This window comes from Mirounga angustirostris, unplaced genomic scaffold (genome assembly GCF_029215605.1).
Source record: "Mirounga angustirostris isolate CCGP_5_RB_7025 unplaced genomic scaffold, mMirAng1.0.hap1 SCAF_10, whole genome shotgun sequence".
NCBI classification, from domain to species: domain Eukaryota; kingdom Metazoa; phylum Chordata; class Mammalia; order Carnivora; family Phocidae; genus Mirounga; species Mirounga angustirostris.
This window is the reverse complement of record NW_026991718.1, coordinates 54,894,147-54,910,027: the sequence shown is the minus strand read 5'-3', so window position 1 is coordinate 54,910,027 and position 15,881 is coordinate 54,894,147. Positions and strand designations below refer to the sequence as shown.

General features: G+C 41.7%; 1 protein-coding gene across 5 annotated transcripts in view; it reads left to right on the top strand.

The window, feature by feature from the left end:
- The window catches only part of MEIS1 (Meis homeobox 1), a 135,340-nt gene that overhangs the window by 23,334 nt on the left and 96,125 nt on the right, over positions 1–15,881 (top strand). For 4 of the 5 annotated variants that reach the window (XM_045884876.3, XM_054509842.2, XM_045884877.3 and 1 more), the window contains exon 7: positions 6,742–6,853. The exons of the other annotated variant lie outside the window; for it this stretch is intronic. In XM_045884876.3, coding sequence (XP_045740832.1) covers positions 6,742–6,853 — 112 coding nt within the window. The remainder of the gene's footprint in view (positions 1–6,741; positions 6,854–15,881) is intronic. 5 annotated transcript variants of the gene reach the window in all.

Below are 15,881 nucleotides of genomic sequence, written 5' to 3'. Positions count from 1 at the left end.
CTCCCCTGGTCTGGAGGGACTGCATTGTTCATTTTGGGAGACGAGCCAGCTCTTTCAGATCACTAGAGATCATTTGCTAAAGAGACGCTGGTGGTTTGAAAAAGTAAATGTACTTCCCAAAGAGGAAACCGCCTATGGATAGGTGCAGACCAACTTCACATTTTTAACCTTGTGATTATTTCATCAATTTCTACATAGCTGCTAGCTGACCTCTTCAGAATCAAGATCACCAGACTCTCATTTATCTACCTTTTTGAATGAGACTGGTAGGGTAGAAATTTTTGAAGAACAAAACCCCACTATTTTTGGGCTGGGAAAAAAAAAATGATTCTGGCATCATGCTGATGTGATAAACGACCAAGTGAAAAAATATGTCAAAGTGCTTTGTATACTGTAAAGCAATTTATAAATATTAGGCATCAAATCAAACCTGATGGGGTGGGGAGGAGCAAACCACCTGTAAAATCATGTTATCTGAAGGTGAAAATAAGATCAGTGTGCATTCCCTGAGCACACACCAGCTGGGAGATAGCCCAAGGCATACCAAACTGACACTAAGTCAGCTCAGGTTAGCTATTCTTTCCAGAAGGTCTGTAAACTGAATACACCTGTATGTAGATATTTCAGTTTTGACTGGGTCAACCTATGTCGTTACATTACAAACTTTAGTAGCTGTCATTTGTTGAGTGCTTGCTGCATGCCTGGAAATACGCATATGTTATGCCTACAGAGGATTGTTATTATTTTTTAATTGAAAGGTGATTGACAGAGGAGTCTTTTTTGGTCCCCATTTATGGATTAGGATATCAAGAGTTAGGAAGGATGTGACTTGTCTAAAACCATGTAAGAGGTGCAGACAGATTTCAAGTTGGGATATGGCTACCCTCAAATCTCCTTTCTTTTGACCGTGTTATACTGCAACTGAGTATTTATATGTATAATATATATAATATATATTAAAAGATCTTTATATGTTATATATTACATATATGTAATATAGATTATATATGTTTATGTATAAAATATATAAGTACATATTAAAATATTTTATTTCTTTGAAGGGGGAGGGGCAGAGGGAGAGGGAGAGAGAGAATCTCAAGCAGGCTGCACACAGAACAGCAAGCCCAATGCGGGGCTCGATCCCACAACCCCGAGATCATGACCTGAGCCAAAATCAAGTTGGATGCTTAACCAACTGAGCCACCCAGGCACCCCTAATATATATATGTATATATATTTATGGTGGTGTGTGTTTGTGTGAATGCAAGTGTATGAGATGTTTTTAAATTATACAGATCTTTTTCAGTTGTTTTATGATATTTAATATTGGAGATCACAGTATCAGATGACAGTTTAACACAGAAACCCTCTACATATCATTTAAGTTACTCATTTTTTCATTCAGAAATATATTTGCATTTAATGTGTTACAGACAATTTCCTGGGATGGAGGGCATAAAAATAAATAAAATACAGTTCAGGACTTCAGAACATTTATAGTGTAGAATTCTACAGGTCATCATAAAACAATATGGGAGTGAAATGATAGAAGTGTGCATGAGGTGCTTTGTGTGCATCCTGGGGCAAGTGTGTGTTTGTGTGTGTGTATCAGGGAAGGCTTTCTGGGGGAGGTGTTATCTGAGCTGTAACTTAATTAGCAAGTAGGAAGTTTTTAGGGGCTGGGGCCGGACGGGGTGGTGGTGGGAGAGGATGACGATTAGTCTGGAGGGACACGGAGAACATATCTGTCAGAAATCACATGCTGGAGCACAAGGAACAGGTTGAGGAATGGTCCTCAGGGGGTGGACTAAGGGCTTACTCTGTGAGGGCTAAGGACCCCAGATTGTAGTATTCTATAGGCAGTACAGCCGTTCATTCATTCCACAACATTTCCTGAGTGCCAGCCAAGTGCTAGGCATTGAACTTGATAGGCAGATGCAATGGCAAGCAAAACTGACCAATTCCTGTCCTCAATTCTAGTGGAATTGAACTGGGAAGTGATTTGACTCAACTCTTTAAAGCTGGGAAGGCCTGAACAAGACCAGCAATCACTAGGTGAAAAATGAGAGATTTATTTGTGAACTATTTAGGGGTAAAAGTGAACAAGACTTGATGACTGATTGGATGTCTGGGGGAGGGGGGAGGTAGGTGTCATGGATGGTCCTCAGGTTTATACCATGGATAGATGGGGTTATACCTATTGGGATCAATAACAAGGAAGAATGAGTAGGACGTTGGTCAGAAGACGAAGAGTTTAGCTTTGGACTTGTTGAGTGAGGTGAACATCTTTGCATGGAGAGGGTTTAGCAGGTAGTTGGGCATACAAGTCTAAAGACAAAAGAAAAGATCCAGAGACACAAATTTCGTGGCATATGGGTGAGAACTCAAATTACGGTAGTGAAAGGAACTTCTAACGAAAACATGGAAAGTGATATGAGGACCAGAAGTTATGCCCCAAATTAAGGCATAGATGGAAAAATGACGCAAAAGATGGAGAGAGGAAAAGTTACCAATGGATAACTTTATTCAGGAGGAAGGATAGTTTGGGAAGTTGCAGTTCATCTGTTGGAATATTGGTGGAACAGTAAATGATGAATGATTCAGGTTAGTTCCTTAAGCCTTGGCTGAGTGCTGAGCAGGCACCATACATTGTGCTGAGCCAAGAAAGAACAAGACAGGGAAGATCCAGATATTATCCTTGCCCTGGAGGAGCCTGTGGTCAAGGAGGTCATTGCCTCTATTTGACTACCAGATACCAGTATAATTGCCTTATAAGTAAAAAATACCATTTGACGAATCTTAGCATAGCATCATTAAAAAAACCCTTATTTTCTTCTTTTTTTTTTTTTTTAAGATTTTATTTATTTGACAGAGAGAGATACAGCGAACGAGGGAACACAAGCAGGGGGAGTGGGAGAGGGAGAAGCAGGCTTCCCGCCGAGCAGGGAGCCCGATGTGGGGCTCGGTCCCAGGACTCTGGGACCATGACCTGAGCCGAAGGCAGACGCTTAATGACTGAGCCACCCAGGTGCCCCCCCAAAACCCTTATTTTCAAGCATTCTTGAGAAATGATAGAAGGCATGGGAGTGTTCAAGCCATTGAAGAGAGAAAACATGGGGAGAATCATATGCTTGCTCCACATATTTAAAATGGCTGTCTTTTGGGGCTCCACAACTAGACAAAATGTGAGTGGAAATTAGAGGGAAATGAAACCCGTTTGTATGTTATATATTTGTATATTGACCAAGATCTTCCTGATGGAGCAAAGCCTCTCACTGGCTGCCTGCATTTATGACAAAAGAAATAATGTCTGGAGGACCATCGGGCTCTCAGTATCAGGTTCAAGTGTTGACTCCATGATCTTGAAGGTCTCTCCAGCCCTGGCTTTTCCATCTAGCCCTGTGAGTGTCTCCTAGAGCAGTGGTTCTCAGACTTTTAAAGAATCACATGCCCCTTTGACAATCTGATGAAAAGTTATGGACACTCTCCCCAGGGGAGGAAAATGCAAGTATGTCCATAAACACAGTTATTGCTAAAACAAGCCCCCCCCCCCCACACCGCCCCAAGTCTTTAGGAGGTCTCTGGACTTCAGCTTAGGACCTGTTGTCTTAATGGATTTCCAATAGATGAGAACATAGGCATCGCTTACTCTGAAATTATATACATTGAAGAAAAAAAGCCTCTTTGGGACTTAATTTAGAACCATGACTATGGTTTGCTATACATCTAATGCAATGCATCATTGATTTTATTCTGTCAGCTTTACTTTACAAGTGGCCCTAAGCAACTCACAACTTCACAGATATATGTACATAATTGTATGCACATATTTTATTTTAAAAATAATAATGATGCTGTTTGGCGTAACCACAGAGAGTCACAGAGATATGTTATTGTAACTGAGATTCTCGGGTAGATGGATTTTGGGGGAGTTCTTTCTGATTAGGGCTGTCTTACATATTTATGCCAGAAGAGTTCATGAGCTATTTCTGATACTTAGGCTTTAATCATGCTTAATGAACTGAACTAAACATAATTCTTGTTCTGTTTTGGTAACCTTGTGGATTTCTCCTAATGCTCAGTTTTGTATGACTATACCGTTCTTGAAATGCTAATACGCAAAATGCTAATTCAAGAGAGGACCACAAAAGTTAGATTTCATTTCAGAGAAGGGCATTCAGTATTCACAGGCCTCTCTGGAAGAGCAAGGCTGTGAGAAGAGTGATATTAGGTGGAAAATATTGGCTCCTTCCTTTGGTGAACACACAAATTTAAACATATAGGTTGCACAAAATTTGGATAAACTGAGGTGGAATCCAACATTTCTTGCATGAATGCCTGTATAATGTGGCGATAGCTGTGAGAAAAGAGGAGCCCGGCATCTAAGACCCAACACAATGAAAATGCAATGAATCGGAATGCCTCACAGATCATAGCGGAATCAGAATTTCCAGCAAGGAAAATCTTTTCATGGTGAATTAAGTGGTGGATGAAGAAAAATGGTGATGAAAAAAGGTAGGCACAGATCACAAACACTGGGCTCAGGGCTCACTGCTGAAGATTTAAGAACCTTAGCTAAAGCTATGCAGAATAGAATGTGGAAAATTGAATTTACTAAACAATTAAGCATTGAATTAATCTACATCCTGCACAGTAGAAAAGTGGGGGAGGGAGCAGAGCAGAGCTGAATAAATCAAGTGGAGCTCATTAAAAGATAGTGAATATATCAGGTCTGTTGTAGCATAAAGGAGGACAGTTTCCTGTATAACATGGAATAATTCTTGGGTTTTAAGTCACCTTTCTGGAGTCCTAGTCTTAATCAGATTAACAAACATGCTTCTGATGAGGTTATTCTGTTGCTCTGTATTTTAGCTTGTTATCGGTAGCTTTTCTATTAATTATGAGTCAGATCACCAGTCAACAATAGTAGTGAGGGACAACATAAATAAAATGAGAGAGCCCAGGAGATGTCACTTGCAGGATCTCATGCATCCTGAAACTCCCACGGGTTCCTGCAGCCTCCCACATGCCTTGCCGGTCTTTTGTTCAATTACAGTTAATGCAATACTTTGCCATTTTCTCCTTCTAATTATATTTTCAAGTGGGATTTGTAGCACATAGAAAAACATCCTTTTACATGTCGAGGCACCGGGGTTTTGTGCCTGGCATTGTCTGTCCCCTGGGTGCTGTACCATTCTTTCTGCAGAGCTCTGAATAAACAAGTCCCCCTTTTAGAGCTGCAGTTGTACAAACTGAAAATTTATGCATTAACTGTTTGCATTCTGAGCATGTGTTCCAGATTACGTCTTCCAGCATTCTTCTGACATGCTGCAGAATGCGTGTTTGTCAAAAGCTCTTCTCTGACAGCGCACATATCTTTCAACCCCAGCATCAGTGGATCAATTAGCACCGTTTTTGAGAATATGCATAACGGTTGAGTCAGACATACAAGTGGTGGCTCTTTCTGCGACTTTATTTCATGGCGGGGGGGGAGGGGAAGGGGCGCGTTAATCTTCCGGCCAAGATTCTAGGGTAGGTGGCAGGCAGGCATCCTTTTCAGGAACAGGGACTCTTCCTTTGATTCTTACACAACACGCCTCTTAGATGGGATCTTCCCTTTTCTCTCCCCGGGTGTCAGAGGCATTTTGATCTCCTCAGCCTTTCTTATCTTTTCTGGGACACGAAAATACTTCTCAAGACATAAGCAGAGAGCACTCTGATTTTGCTAGGCACATTTATAACGTTGGGAGGGTCAGTAAACTTTACTACTACACGGCCATGAACCGGGACATCCCCTGACCGAAACGAGGTAGGCATATTTTACACACAAGATCATCTTGCCTTGCCACTAATAATCTTGAAGACAAATACCACTTCCCAGCCAAGAACCAGCTTTCTCTTCTGCATCATTCCTACTGTGCAGGATGACCAGTGACTCATAAGGCTGTTTTTGAAAGCTAGCACTAAAAGCTAATTAAAATCTTTTCTGGTGATAAAGGGAGATTTGGGAGAAGTGTTGCCATGATTGTTTTCCCCAAGAACTTAATTTACTGCCAATTTTTCCTATCTGAATGTTACTTTCAAATGCACCCAGTGATAAGAAGCAACATCTGTTTTCCGTTCAATAGTACAAGAAGGCTCGGCATGGGGCTGAATGTACACAGTCCATGTGAATCTATTGTTATTCTCATTCCTTTTTTGTCCCTGTGCCTGGTCCATTTGCCATGTACCATCCGGCAAACAGCTGACACATACTAGCTATTATGGACCCCGGCCTAATTGTGAGGTCTTAAAAGCTCTGCCATGTTTGTCTTGTAGGATGAATCAGGCCTCTCTAAACTGCAGTGCTATAGACCACGGCTCCCATTTTGCATTTTCAGAGTAGTAGCAGGCTGTTGTGCAAGAGGGTTTGTCGATGTTAAAAATATAGTCAGAATCAAGTGGCAGCGTTCCCCACCCCCACCCCCACTTCTTGGCCTGGAATGTTTTTGTTTTCCTTGGTCATAAAGCATACAATTACTTATAGAATAACTATTTGTAGATATTATTTTAGCTCAGAAGCAGAAATTGGCAAATTTTCGATGTGCCAATGTAGCTCCGAGCTGGTTTGTGAAGGGGGATGGGGAAGATGTCTTGGCTGTCTGTCCTGGCCTTCCACGGCTTCGTCCTTGTATGATGGGATCGCACCGGACCAGTGTTAACAGACCACTCGATTTGGATTTCTGATTTGTGCCCCCACAGCCCTCTTGGAACAGAGATCACGATGACACGGCATCGACTCGTTCGGGAGGAACCCCAGGCCCTTCCAGCGGTGGCCACACATCACACAGTGGGGATAACAGCAGTGAGCAAGGTAGGAGAGGTGTTCTCATTCTCTTGTACTACTTGTGTCATTTTTAAGGGTTGACAAATCAGAAATGTCTAGTTAGCTCCTATTTATGCAGTTTTCCCTAGGACATAAACCTCTTAGGGTAGGAGAGTTAGCTTCTCTTATTTTATTCTCCGGACCCTTTCTTCTTCTATGCCATCTGCCTGTCACCTGGCCACCTCCATAAAACAGGGTCGGTGAATTGACTGAGGGCAAGATTAGAGGAGATTAGAAGTTCAAATGTGCGTAAAGAGCATGTCCACTAATACCCTGCGATACAAATAAAAGGTATTATTATTACTTGCCCTAAGAGGCTTCTCAAGGGATCATGAAGAAACATCTTCCAAGATTCCAAGTCAGTGATGTCTTCAGATGCTTAGAAGGCAGTGGGCCTTTTAGGAACTCATGCGGGGCTTCCTTCTCCACTGGGTTGAAGCCATTTTTTCTGGATTTACTTATCCGAATCTCTTAAGTGCTCGACTTGATCGCAAAGTCAGACTACAGGGACTTAGGAAGAAATGAAAAGAAGCCAGATCAATTGAGCTCGTATTGTTCCTTGAATGCACATACCTGTGTGCGTATTTGGGTGTCCATGGATGTGCACGTCCGACCGTGACTAGTAGGAAAGAAAGTTTTAACATAAAGTTAATCTTCAGCAAAAAGGTGAATGAGTATTCAGATGTCTTGTACTGCCTTCGGTGAGACCCACTGCAGTGGAATTTTGTGTTCAATTAGCGCAACCAAAGCTTAAGAGTGTATTCTCTGAGTATAAAAAGACGGCTTTATTGAAGTTGACTCTGAGCCCACAGTAGGTGCATACTTTAAAATCTGGTTTGATGATCATGTTTCGTTGGATTGCCATTAGACAACAAAAGAATTTTGTTTTCTCACATACATTGGGCTGGACCAATTAGAATTGCAAAGTCTAAAATGAATTTGACATCATTAATTTGAAAACAAAACCAGGGAAGTTCTTTTTTTTTTTTTTTTTTTTTTAAGGCACGTGTATGCTACTTGAACTGGGAATAGCTTCTTCACATAGAATTTTAAGCATCTGAGATATTTTATTGTTCAAAGAAAAGTTGCTGACTTCACCACAACTCTAAGTGTAGTAAAAATGGAGCCCAGGATAGTAGACCAGTTCAGAGCTGAGGCAGAAACATGTAACCTCTGACCTCTGACTTTTACTGGAAAATGATATGCAGCATAAATCCATGGGGCCTTTTCTCTTTCAAGTGTGTATGTGATGGTGTTGCTGCCCACGGGGCTGGGGCTAAGGTGATGTCGGCACTTTCCACATGAAGCCCTATTTTCAGCTTCTTCCATGAGTTTTCAAAAAGGTGTAAAAGGAATCTAAGTTCTTCTTCCTGTACTCCAAAATTGCTACATGAGGTCATAGCCTCTTGTTTTATTTGTTTCTTTTTCTTTTTCATTTTTTGCTTTAAAATATATATAGATCGTCTAGGAACAGGCAGATAGCTTAGCTGCTGCTTTGAAGGCTTGCAAACTGCTGAAATGTACTTGAATTTAAAGTTGTAGCATATACGCTTTCTCAAACATAATCTGATAAAAGGATTTTGAGAGGGCAAAGGCCCTGTCCCAGTTCTTCCCCCGTGACCCGTCATAACAAGGAATGAGGAATTTTGCATGTTTCCTTTTCCTTCAACAGGTGTTCTCCAAAGGCCAATTTAATAATGAATTTGATTGTAACCAGGAGACATGTATCTTTCACATTACCTGAGTTTTTTACTTACATTGTTTCTCTTTTGTATTTTTTCATATAAGATCACCACCTAGTTCAGTTTTGTTTTTTTTTTTTAAGAATTTTCACATAAATGATATCATTTGAATGAGCTCAGTTGAACCTTTCTAAAACAATCCTGGCCCCATTTGACAGAAGAGGAAAATAAGGTACGGATGCGCTGAGCACTTTGGGGAGGTCCCGGTGCAGCATCAGACCCCAAATTTCAGTTTCCTGACTATTTGTCTAAGATTCTTCTCCTCATGCCCTCTTTCCCGGCTCTCCACTAAAGAACTAAGCCAACGACTCCCACCGTGATCCAAAAGAAGCTTTCTGTGTAGACTTCCCTCCCCCAACCCTTCTGCATCCCCCCCCCAAGCACCTTGAGAGCTGGGGTGCAGGGGGCCCTCCTTTGGTCTTACCTGCCTTTCTCTGTGGCTTCTCGTGGGCAGTGTGCTTTCTCCCCTACTAAAGGCAGAATGATGCCTGCGAGTGTTGCCGCCATTATGTCCGTGCATTTCCATGCCAACCATGACCCTTCTAAACCTGTTTTCATCCCTGAGACCTGTGGAGCTGGGTCTTTGTGCAGCCTTTGGATTAACTGTGCACCGTGGCTTTTCCATGTTTGCCCTGCCTGCCTTTTCTGGCAGCATAGACATGTAAGCTGTGCCAGCATTTGGCCCATAGTGCGTGTCCTAAATAGTTATTTACACAGTTTGAGTCCATTTTAGTCAACTGGATAAATAACAGCCCTCTTCAAAAGATTTATAAATCCATAAATATGTCTTTATACATACCCAATAGACAGAAATAACTCAATCTGTCAAGAACATATCCAAAGAGGTGGTTCCCCTACAGACAGGAGTAATACATATTTTAAAACTTTCTCTACTGTATTGTTTGTACTGTGTTTCTTTTTCCTCATTCCTTTTCATTTTTCACCACTTCATTATGGCACCTGTGGTACACACACGCAAAAAAAAAAAGAAAGAAAGAAATCCCTAGGCTCTAGTCCTCTGTTAAATAACCTTATCTGTGCATGACGTAGGCATACAACAGGCTGTGTCTCAACTGAGTCCTGTTCTTTTGGACTTTCAAAGTAAAAAAAAAAAAAAAAAAAAAGTCATTCAGGAAATGTGTAATGTTCTGACAGATTTCAAAATACAGTGACAATTCCTAGTTAGCCTTCCAGCAATTTGGGGGATTTTGAGTGCCTGATGACTTGCCAAATTAGCGGCTGTTGTGATTGATGGAATAGTTTTAGTCCAAATTTTTACCTAAGCGTAAAAATATAAAACAGAAAGTCCAATGCTGGGCATTCTAAAAAGAGTATATGCAAGATACATAATTAAGAAGATGCTAAAGATTCTTCTTCTTCTTCAGGGATTTAATGTTTATTCATGATTTACATCATACATCTTTCCCCCAACTCCAATTGTTTATCATGGTAACTTTTCCTGTGGCATCTACTTTCATTTAATATTAACACTTGTGGCCGTTTGCAGGAAATTGATTCTTTAATAGTGACGCTCCTTTAAGTTGGCATTGAAAAGGAAGGCCTGACATCTGTATTCGGTTGGGGGTTCTGCAGCTGTTGTTGCAACATTGATTCTGTGTAGTCCTTAACTTCCTCAAAGCACTTCCAAAGCTATGAGATTGAATCCCGATTTTATCCCTGTCTATTATTTGCCCCTTTCCCATTTCAGAAGAGAAAAAAGTAAGCTCAGAAATACTGAAGAAACTCTTGGAGGCAGCTCTGGGATCTTGTCTCTTGGCTGTGCTTTGTAACTACTTTCGGATGGGGTGTTCTCACGAACCCAGGCAGCGTCTCATAAATGAGATGAGGTACACATGGGCAGATACGTGACCCTTTCGTGTGTCTTTTTTATCCTACCGTGTACGGCTGCCCTACTGACCAGATCCAGGGTCTACTCGAGGAAGCAGGTGGCTTGGAGCCAGGGAACACCAAGCACATCTGGTGCCTTTCCCCACCGTATTTGAACTCTTTCCCAGGACGGTTGCTGCAGTCACTCTGCGACTCACAAGCAGCTTTAGCGATGACTGACCGCAGTTTGCGTTTGGGCGCGTCTTCCTTTTTTTTTTGTTTTTGTTTTTGGTTCAACGTCAAGAGAGACGAGTATATGATAGTAATAAAATAAAACAGTAACATATTAAGGGCTGTCAGTCAGTGTAGGTATTTCCCTCCCTCACTGTGTGACGATCACAAAGGTTTAGCGAGGCTAGGAGACTTGCCCAGAGTCACATATGGGTCCGTAGCAGAGTCAGGACCCGAACCCATACGGTGTGACTCCAGAGCCAAGCTCCTAACGCCTGTGTCCTCCAGGGCTTTCGTGTGGCGAGGAACGGAAAACAGATCGCTGATGGACACTCCTTCTGTTACCAAGTTGGGGTCTCTTCTTCCTGTGTCTGTACGGGGCCTGGCTCTGCCTCTGCAAGGGTGAGGGAGCCGGGAATAGGCCAGAATCCACGTTAGCCTCAGGGGGGGTTATACTCCGCTGGGGAGTGAGAATCTGGTTTCTTGTGTTTGGTAGAATGATTGAGATGTTTACAGAGGAGCATGATGATTGATATGATTAATTTGCATCGAGAGCCTGTATCATTTTGCTCATTCCAAGATTTGTTGAATTGAGAATAGGAGCATAAAAAACAAACGAGGCCCTTTCTCTTGCAGAGCACTTCCTACTTAAAGCTCGTCTCATTTTCCTCTTTTGTGAGGAAAAAGAAAAAGTATTATTTCGATGTGGAAATTTGATGTGAAACATGGCAACTCTAAAGGGCTTTATTGATTGCTGAAGCCTCTAAAACCCACTTCTGAACTTCTCCTTTTGGGGCCAGGACTCAGTTCAACAATAGTATCTTTGCATGTTTCTTTAAAGAGGAACAATTGAAAAGCACTGCTATTTCTTTATACTAATGTGTCAATAGTCGCAATGCCTCCCAGTGTCCCCTCCACCCCCCCCCCCCCGCCCCCCGCCCAGCTTTTGTCAGAGTTCAGGCAACCTATAGGCGGAAGGCAATCCCATTTGTTATTGAAGGGAATGTGAAGGCAGTTGTTTCAAGCTTGCGAGGCCAGCAGGCAGAGCCGGCTGGGAGGGGGCGGGGAGCAGGGAGAGGGGCGGCGGGGAAGGGCCCCGTTACGTTCCAGATGACTAAGCAACGATTTATATACCAGCTCGCCTTTTTACATGAAGAAGAAAAGTAATAACAGCCCAAAGCCGGGCATTTGAAACAAGTCAGCTGTCCGATGAATAATGGGATAGGTGGGAAGGAGCGCTCTGATTGGATGTCTTAATGAGCACATTTCTCGCAGAGTTTGGGCTGCAGTTCCCCTTGACCTTTGCCCTTTATTGACCAAACTGACACTTCATTTTTCACATACTTCCAATTATGGCTCGGCTTAAGTGTTGCCCTCCCTCCTTTATTTCTTTCCTATGGACAACTTGAGAGTGGTTGAGGCCACAGAAGATATTTTAATTTGAAAAACTACTGCAGCAACTCACGTTTGGGATATAATCTGTAATCTGCAGTTTTTCAAATGAAAACACAAAGTGAACGCTGCTTGTTTAGAAACAGTTTTCTTTGCCATTTTTTTTTTTTTAATCCCAACTGATTTTTAAAACAGTGTTTATAATAACCTCAGAACCCTGTGAATCAAAAAAATGTTTGTTTGGGTTTTTTTCATTCCATTTGTCTGCTGGTCAGGGTACCTTGAATGATTTCTGTTTGTTCACACTTCTTAAGTCTTAGACTTCTGTGGGGACTTCTTGCATTTCAGTGGTGTCCTAATGCTTTTTGACTAATACGCTTCAGAGAGAAAAGTAAAATATAATTGCGACTGCAGGCCTTCGCCCTCAGACCACTGCAGCCCCGTGTGTTACTTTAGCTACATTTCATGTCGGTCTGCAGATTAAAGAGTGGCCTTGGCATGCAGTGGCAGGCAGAAGAGGAAAATGATTTCCTGATGGGAAAAGTCAGGTGTAAAAAAGAAAGGGGAAGTTATTATACTCAGCAAATCCCTGTTATCAAAAGGTCCATATCATTAACTTATCAAACATGTTGAACAAGATGGATAGACAGAGAACTGTTTTCCCCGGAACACCCCATGCTATATATTCACCTTTCCTTTTATTGACTCATCAAATGCGAGGAACTGTTTTCTGTTCCCCATTTTCTTGCCTTCTAGCATCGTGAAAGCACGTCATCTTAAAACAAAGAAAAATAACTTTGTCATCTAAAAAGTAGTAACTGTGTATTTAGGGGGCACGCACTTGGCTATGAGGGTTTTCAGACAGAGAGTGCATCTTCTGACTGTTAGGCAATATCGCTGGCAAGCTGGAGGTCAGTGTTTTTCATCTTAAGCAACTGAAAAATGCATTTGAAATTATTTACTCCCAAATATATTTCCCTCCGACACAGAAGTATTTGTTTCAAAAGTGCATGAAGTGTTACCTACTTTATTATGTAGGCCTCTGGCATATCCATAGCATAATTTTACTATAATGTGGTAATAAAAGAATATGTAAAAGGCAGACAAGGGTTCTTTTTCTGTAAGGTGACCTCTGTTACCAAGTAACTGCTTTACTTATGAGCTTATTAAAAACTCAAAAAATGAGCTTTTCATACTTCACAGGCATTGATGTGAAAATGAGCTGTCCTGTGAGTAGTTTTCTTGATCATTTTTAGAACAATTGATTAGCCAAAGAGCTCCTGTCATTAGTTGACATTGACTGATAGCAATTTGTCACAAGCTCTGAAGGTCAGCTAGAGAGTTGGAGTTTCAGCCTGCCTTTGATTGACCTTTACTGATTCCATCCTCATGTGATTGGCTTTGAATAGGTCTGACCCTCGATTGGAAGAGACAGGGCATTCATCAACAGGGTCATTTCTTATATTTTCTGTTGATTGCTCATTTTTATTTATGTGTGAACTCCTGGTCTGGAAATCTTATCAAATTTATACTCTAATTTTTGAACCTTAAAAGGTATGATCCTTGTTAAGCATGGCCTTAAAACCACAGTTCTGTTTTCCCCTTGATTTGCAGTGTGATAGTGGACTCTGTGAGTGGTGTAGCCTTGGCTGCTGACACTGACGCTTGTCACCTGTGCAGATACTGGAGTTTTGGGGCATGTGATGGATGCGTGCAGGTCACAGGGAATTCTGTTGTTGTTGCTGTTGTGGTTGTCTCTTAAGAAATGCCAGCTCCGGGATGACTTGTAGAAGTTCTGAAATTATACCCCAGTTCTCGGACTTTCCTAGAATTAATTACACTGGCCTCTCAAGAGTCACGTGATAGTTTTAAATAAAAAATGAGTAAAGAACTATATGAAGAGTGATGTTATGTCAAGTCATCATTTGGCTCTGCAGCCAGGAAGTATGAAAACTTTTTAAAAAGGTATCTTCTCAGTTTCCCTCAGCCTCCTGTAAGTTAGAGAAAGCCTCTAATAGCATTAGCTTTTTGGTGAGAGTGGAATAGATTTTCTCTTGCGGTGGACTCAGAGTTAGTTGTTTGTAATGCTCCGTTCTTTTCTTCCCGGAACTGTAAAGTATTTTCCCCAACTGCATCACATATAGAAGAACATACTCCACTCTTGTATAATAACATGGGTTTTATTGCCTCGTGTTAATAATAAAAATGATGATCCGAGCTTTAAAAACCCAGATCCTAATGTGTCATTATTTAATTATTTAATGCAGTTTCTAACGAAGGCCCTTCTTTTGTCTAATTCTCTCTCCCTTTCCCTTCTTGATTCCGCATTGGGTTTTAAGCTATAAACAATAACTTGTTTTTCAGGTCAGCCTTCCTAGGCATTCCAGGGCTGCCACACAGCCTGCCTGGCACAGCTGAACCCGTGTTTCGGTTGCTACCCGAGAAAATAAACCAGGGGAGAACCCATCGTCCCGGGTGGTGGATTCTTCACTCCATGTCATTGTGGGCAAGGCAGAAGTGAGGAAGTTAATTTTAGGGAAGTATCCATTTAATGTAGCCCAAGGAGATAAAAAGAGTTTAGAATTGTAATTGCTTTTGTGGATGAGCCAAAATATTATCAAGAGTTCCATTTAAGGGGGGAAATGTAAATTTATTCATTCTGGTCAAGTTGTCAAAAATGAATTAAGCGCTTACCGTATGGCAGGTGCTCCGTATGAGGCTCTAAGAACGAGTAGGGCATAGTATTTGCCCTCAGGAAGTTTGTGTGTACTACCACGAGCATCAAGCATATGTTAAGTGGACTATTCTCTAAATACTGAATATTCTTAGGGAGCTGTGAGTGTATTTATTTCACAACATGCCAGTGACCCAGACACGGTGAACTCTGTGATCAGGGCTGTTGGCTGAAAGACAGGGTGAGGGATATTTGGCCTAGCTGGCAGAGGGACACCTCCCCCTTGGTCCTCTGACTGCCGTAGAGGTTCAGCATCTGGTGGGCCCTGTGAGATCAACGTTGATCCCTAGCCCGCTCTTGGGAACTCGGTTCAGCCCTCCTACGTAGCCATGTGGCCACTCAGGGCCTCTGCTGCCTGAACCACTGGGGCCACCATTGCTTTCTCCACCGTTAGTCATCTGGCTGCGGACTCTTCCCCATCCTTTTCAGGGAGCTCTGACATTTTGGGGGAGAGGGGACGCCTTTGGCCATCTGGCAAGGTCAATGGATGCCTTGTCAGTGTAATATTTTTATTAATGCATAAAATAAAACACATCGGACTACAAGAAAAACTAATTATATTGAAATTCAGCTATCAGAATGTTTTAAAAAACAAATTGTGATACAATGATATAGGGCTTTGTTAAATATGTATTAAATAGGGGCGCTTGGGTGGCTCAGATGGTTAAGCGTCTGCCTTCGGCTCAGGTCATGATCCCGGGGTCCTGGGATCGAGTCCCACATCTGGCTCCTTGCTCAGCAGGAAGCCAGCTTCTCCCTCTCCCACTCCCCCTGCTTGTGTTCCCTCTCTCGCTGTCTCTCTGTCAAATAAATAAATAAAATCTTTAAAAAAATATATGTATTAAATAACAAGGTCTAGCAGTGATTCTATCGTCTACCACATTTTTGAAATAGTGATGAATGTAAATGATGTTTTAAGATGTTTGTAACATCTATATCGTTGTATGTAAATATGATTTCCTTTGGTGACAAAGTCACAGGTTCTGCTAATGGTTCTGTGGTTTGTTACTTACCTAGATATGCATTGGAAAGAAGTGCTAATTTCAGTTAGAGGTTAGTGAGAATAAAATGTAAATCTTTCCACTTTCAA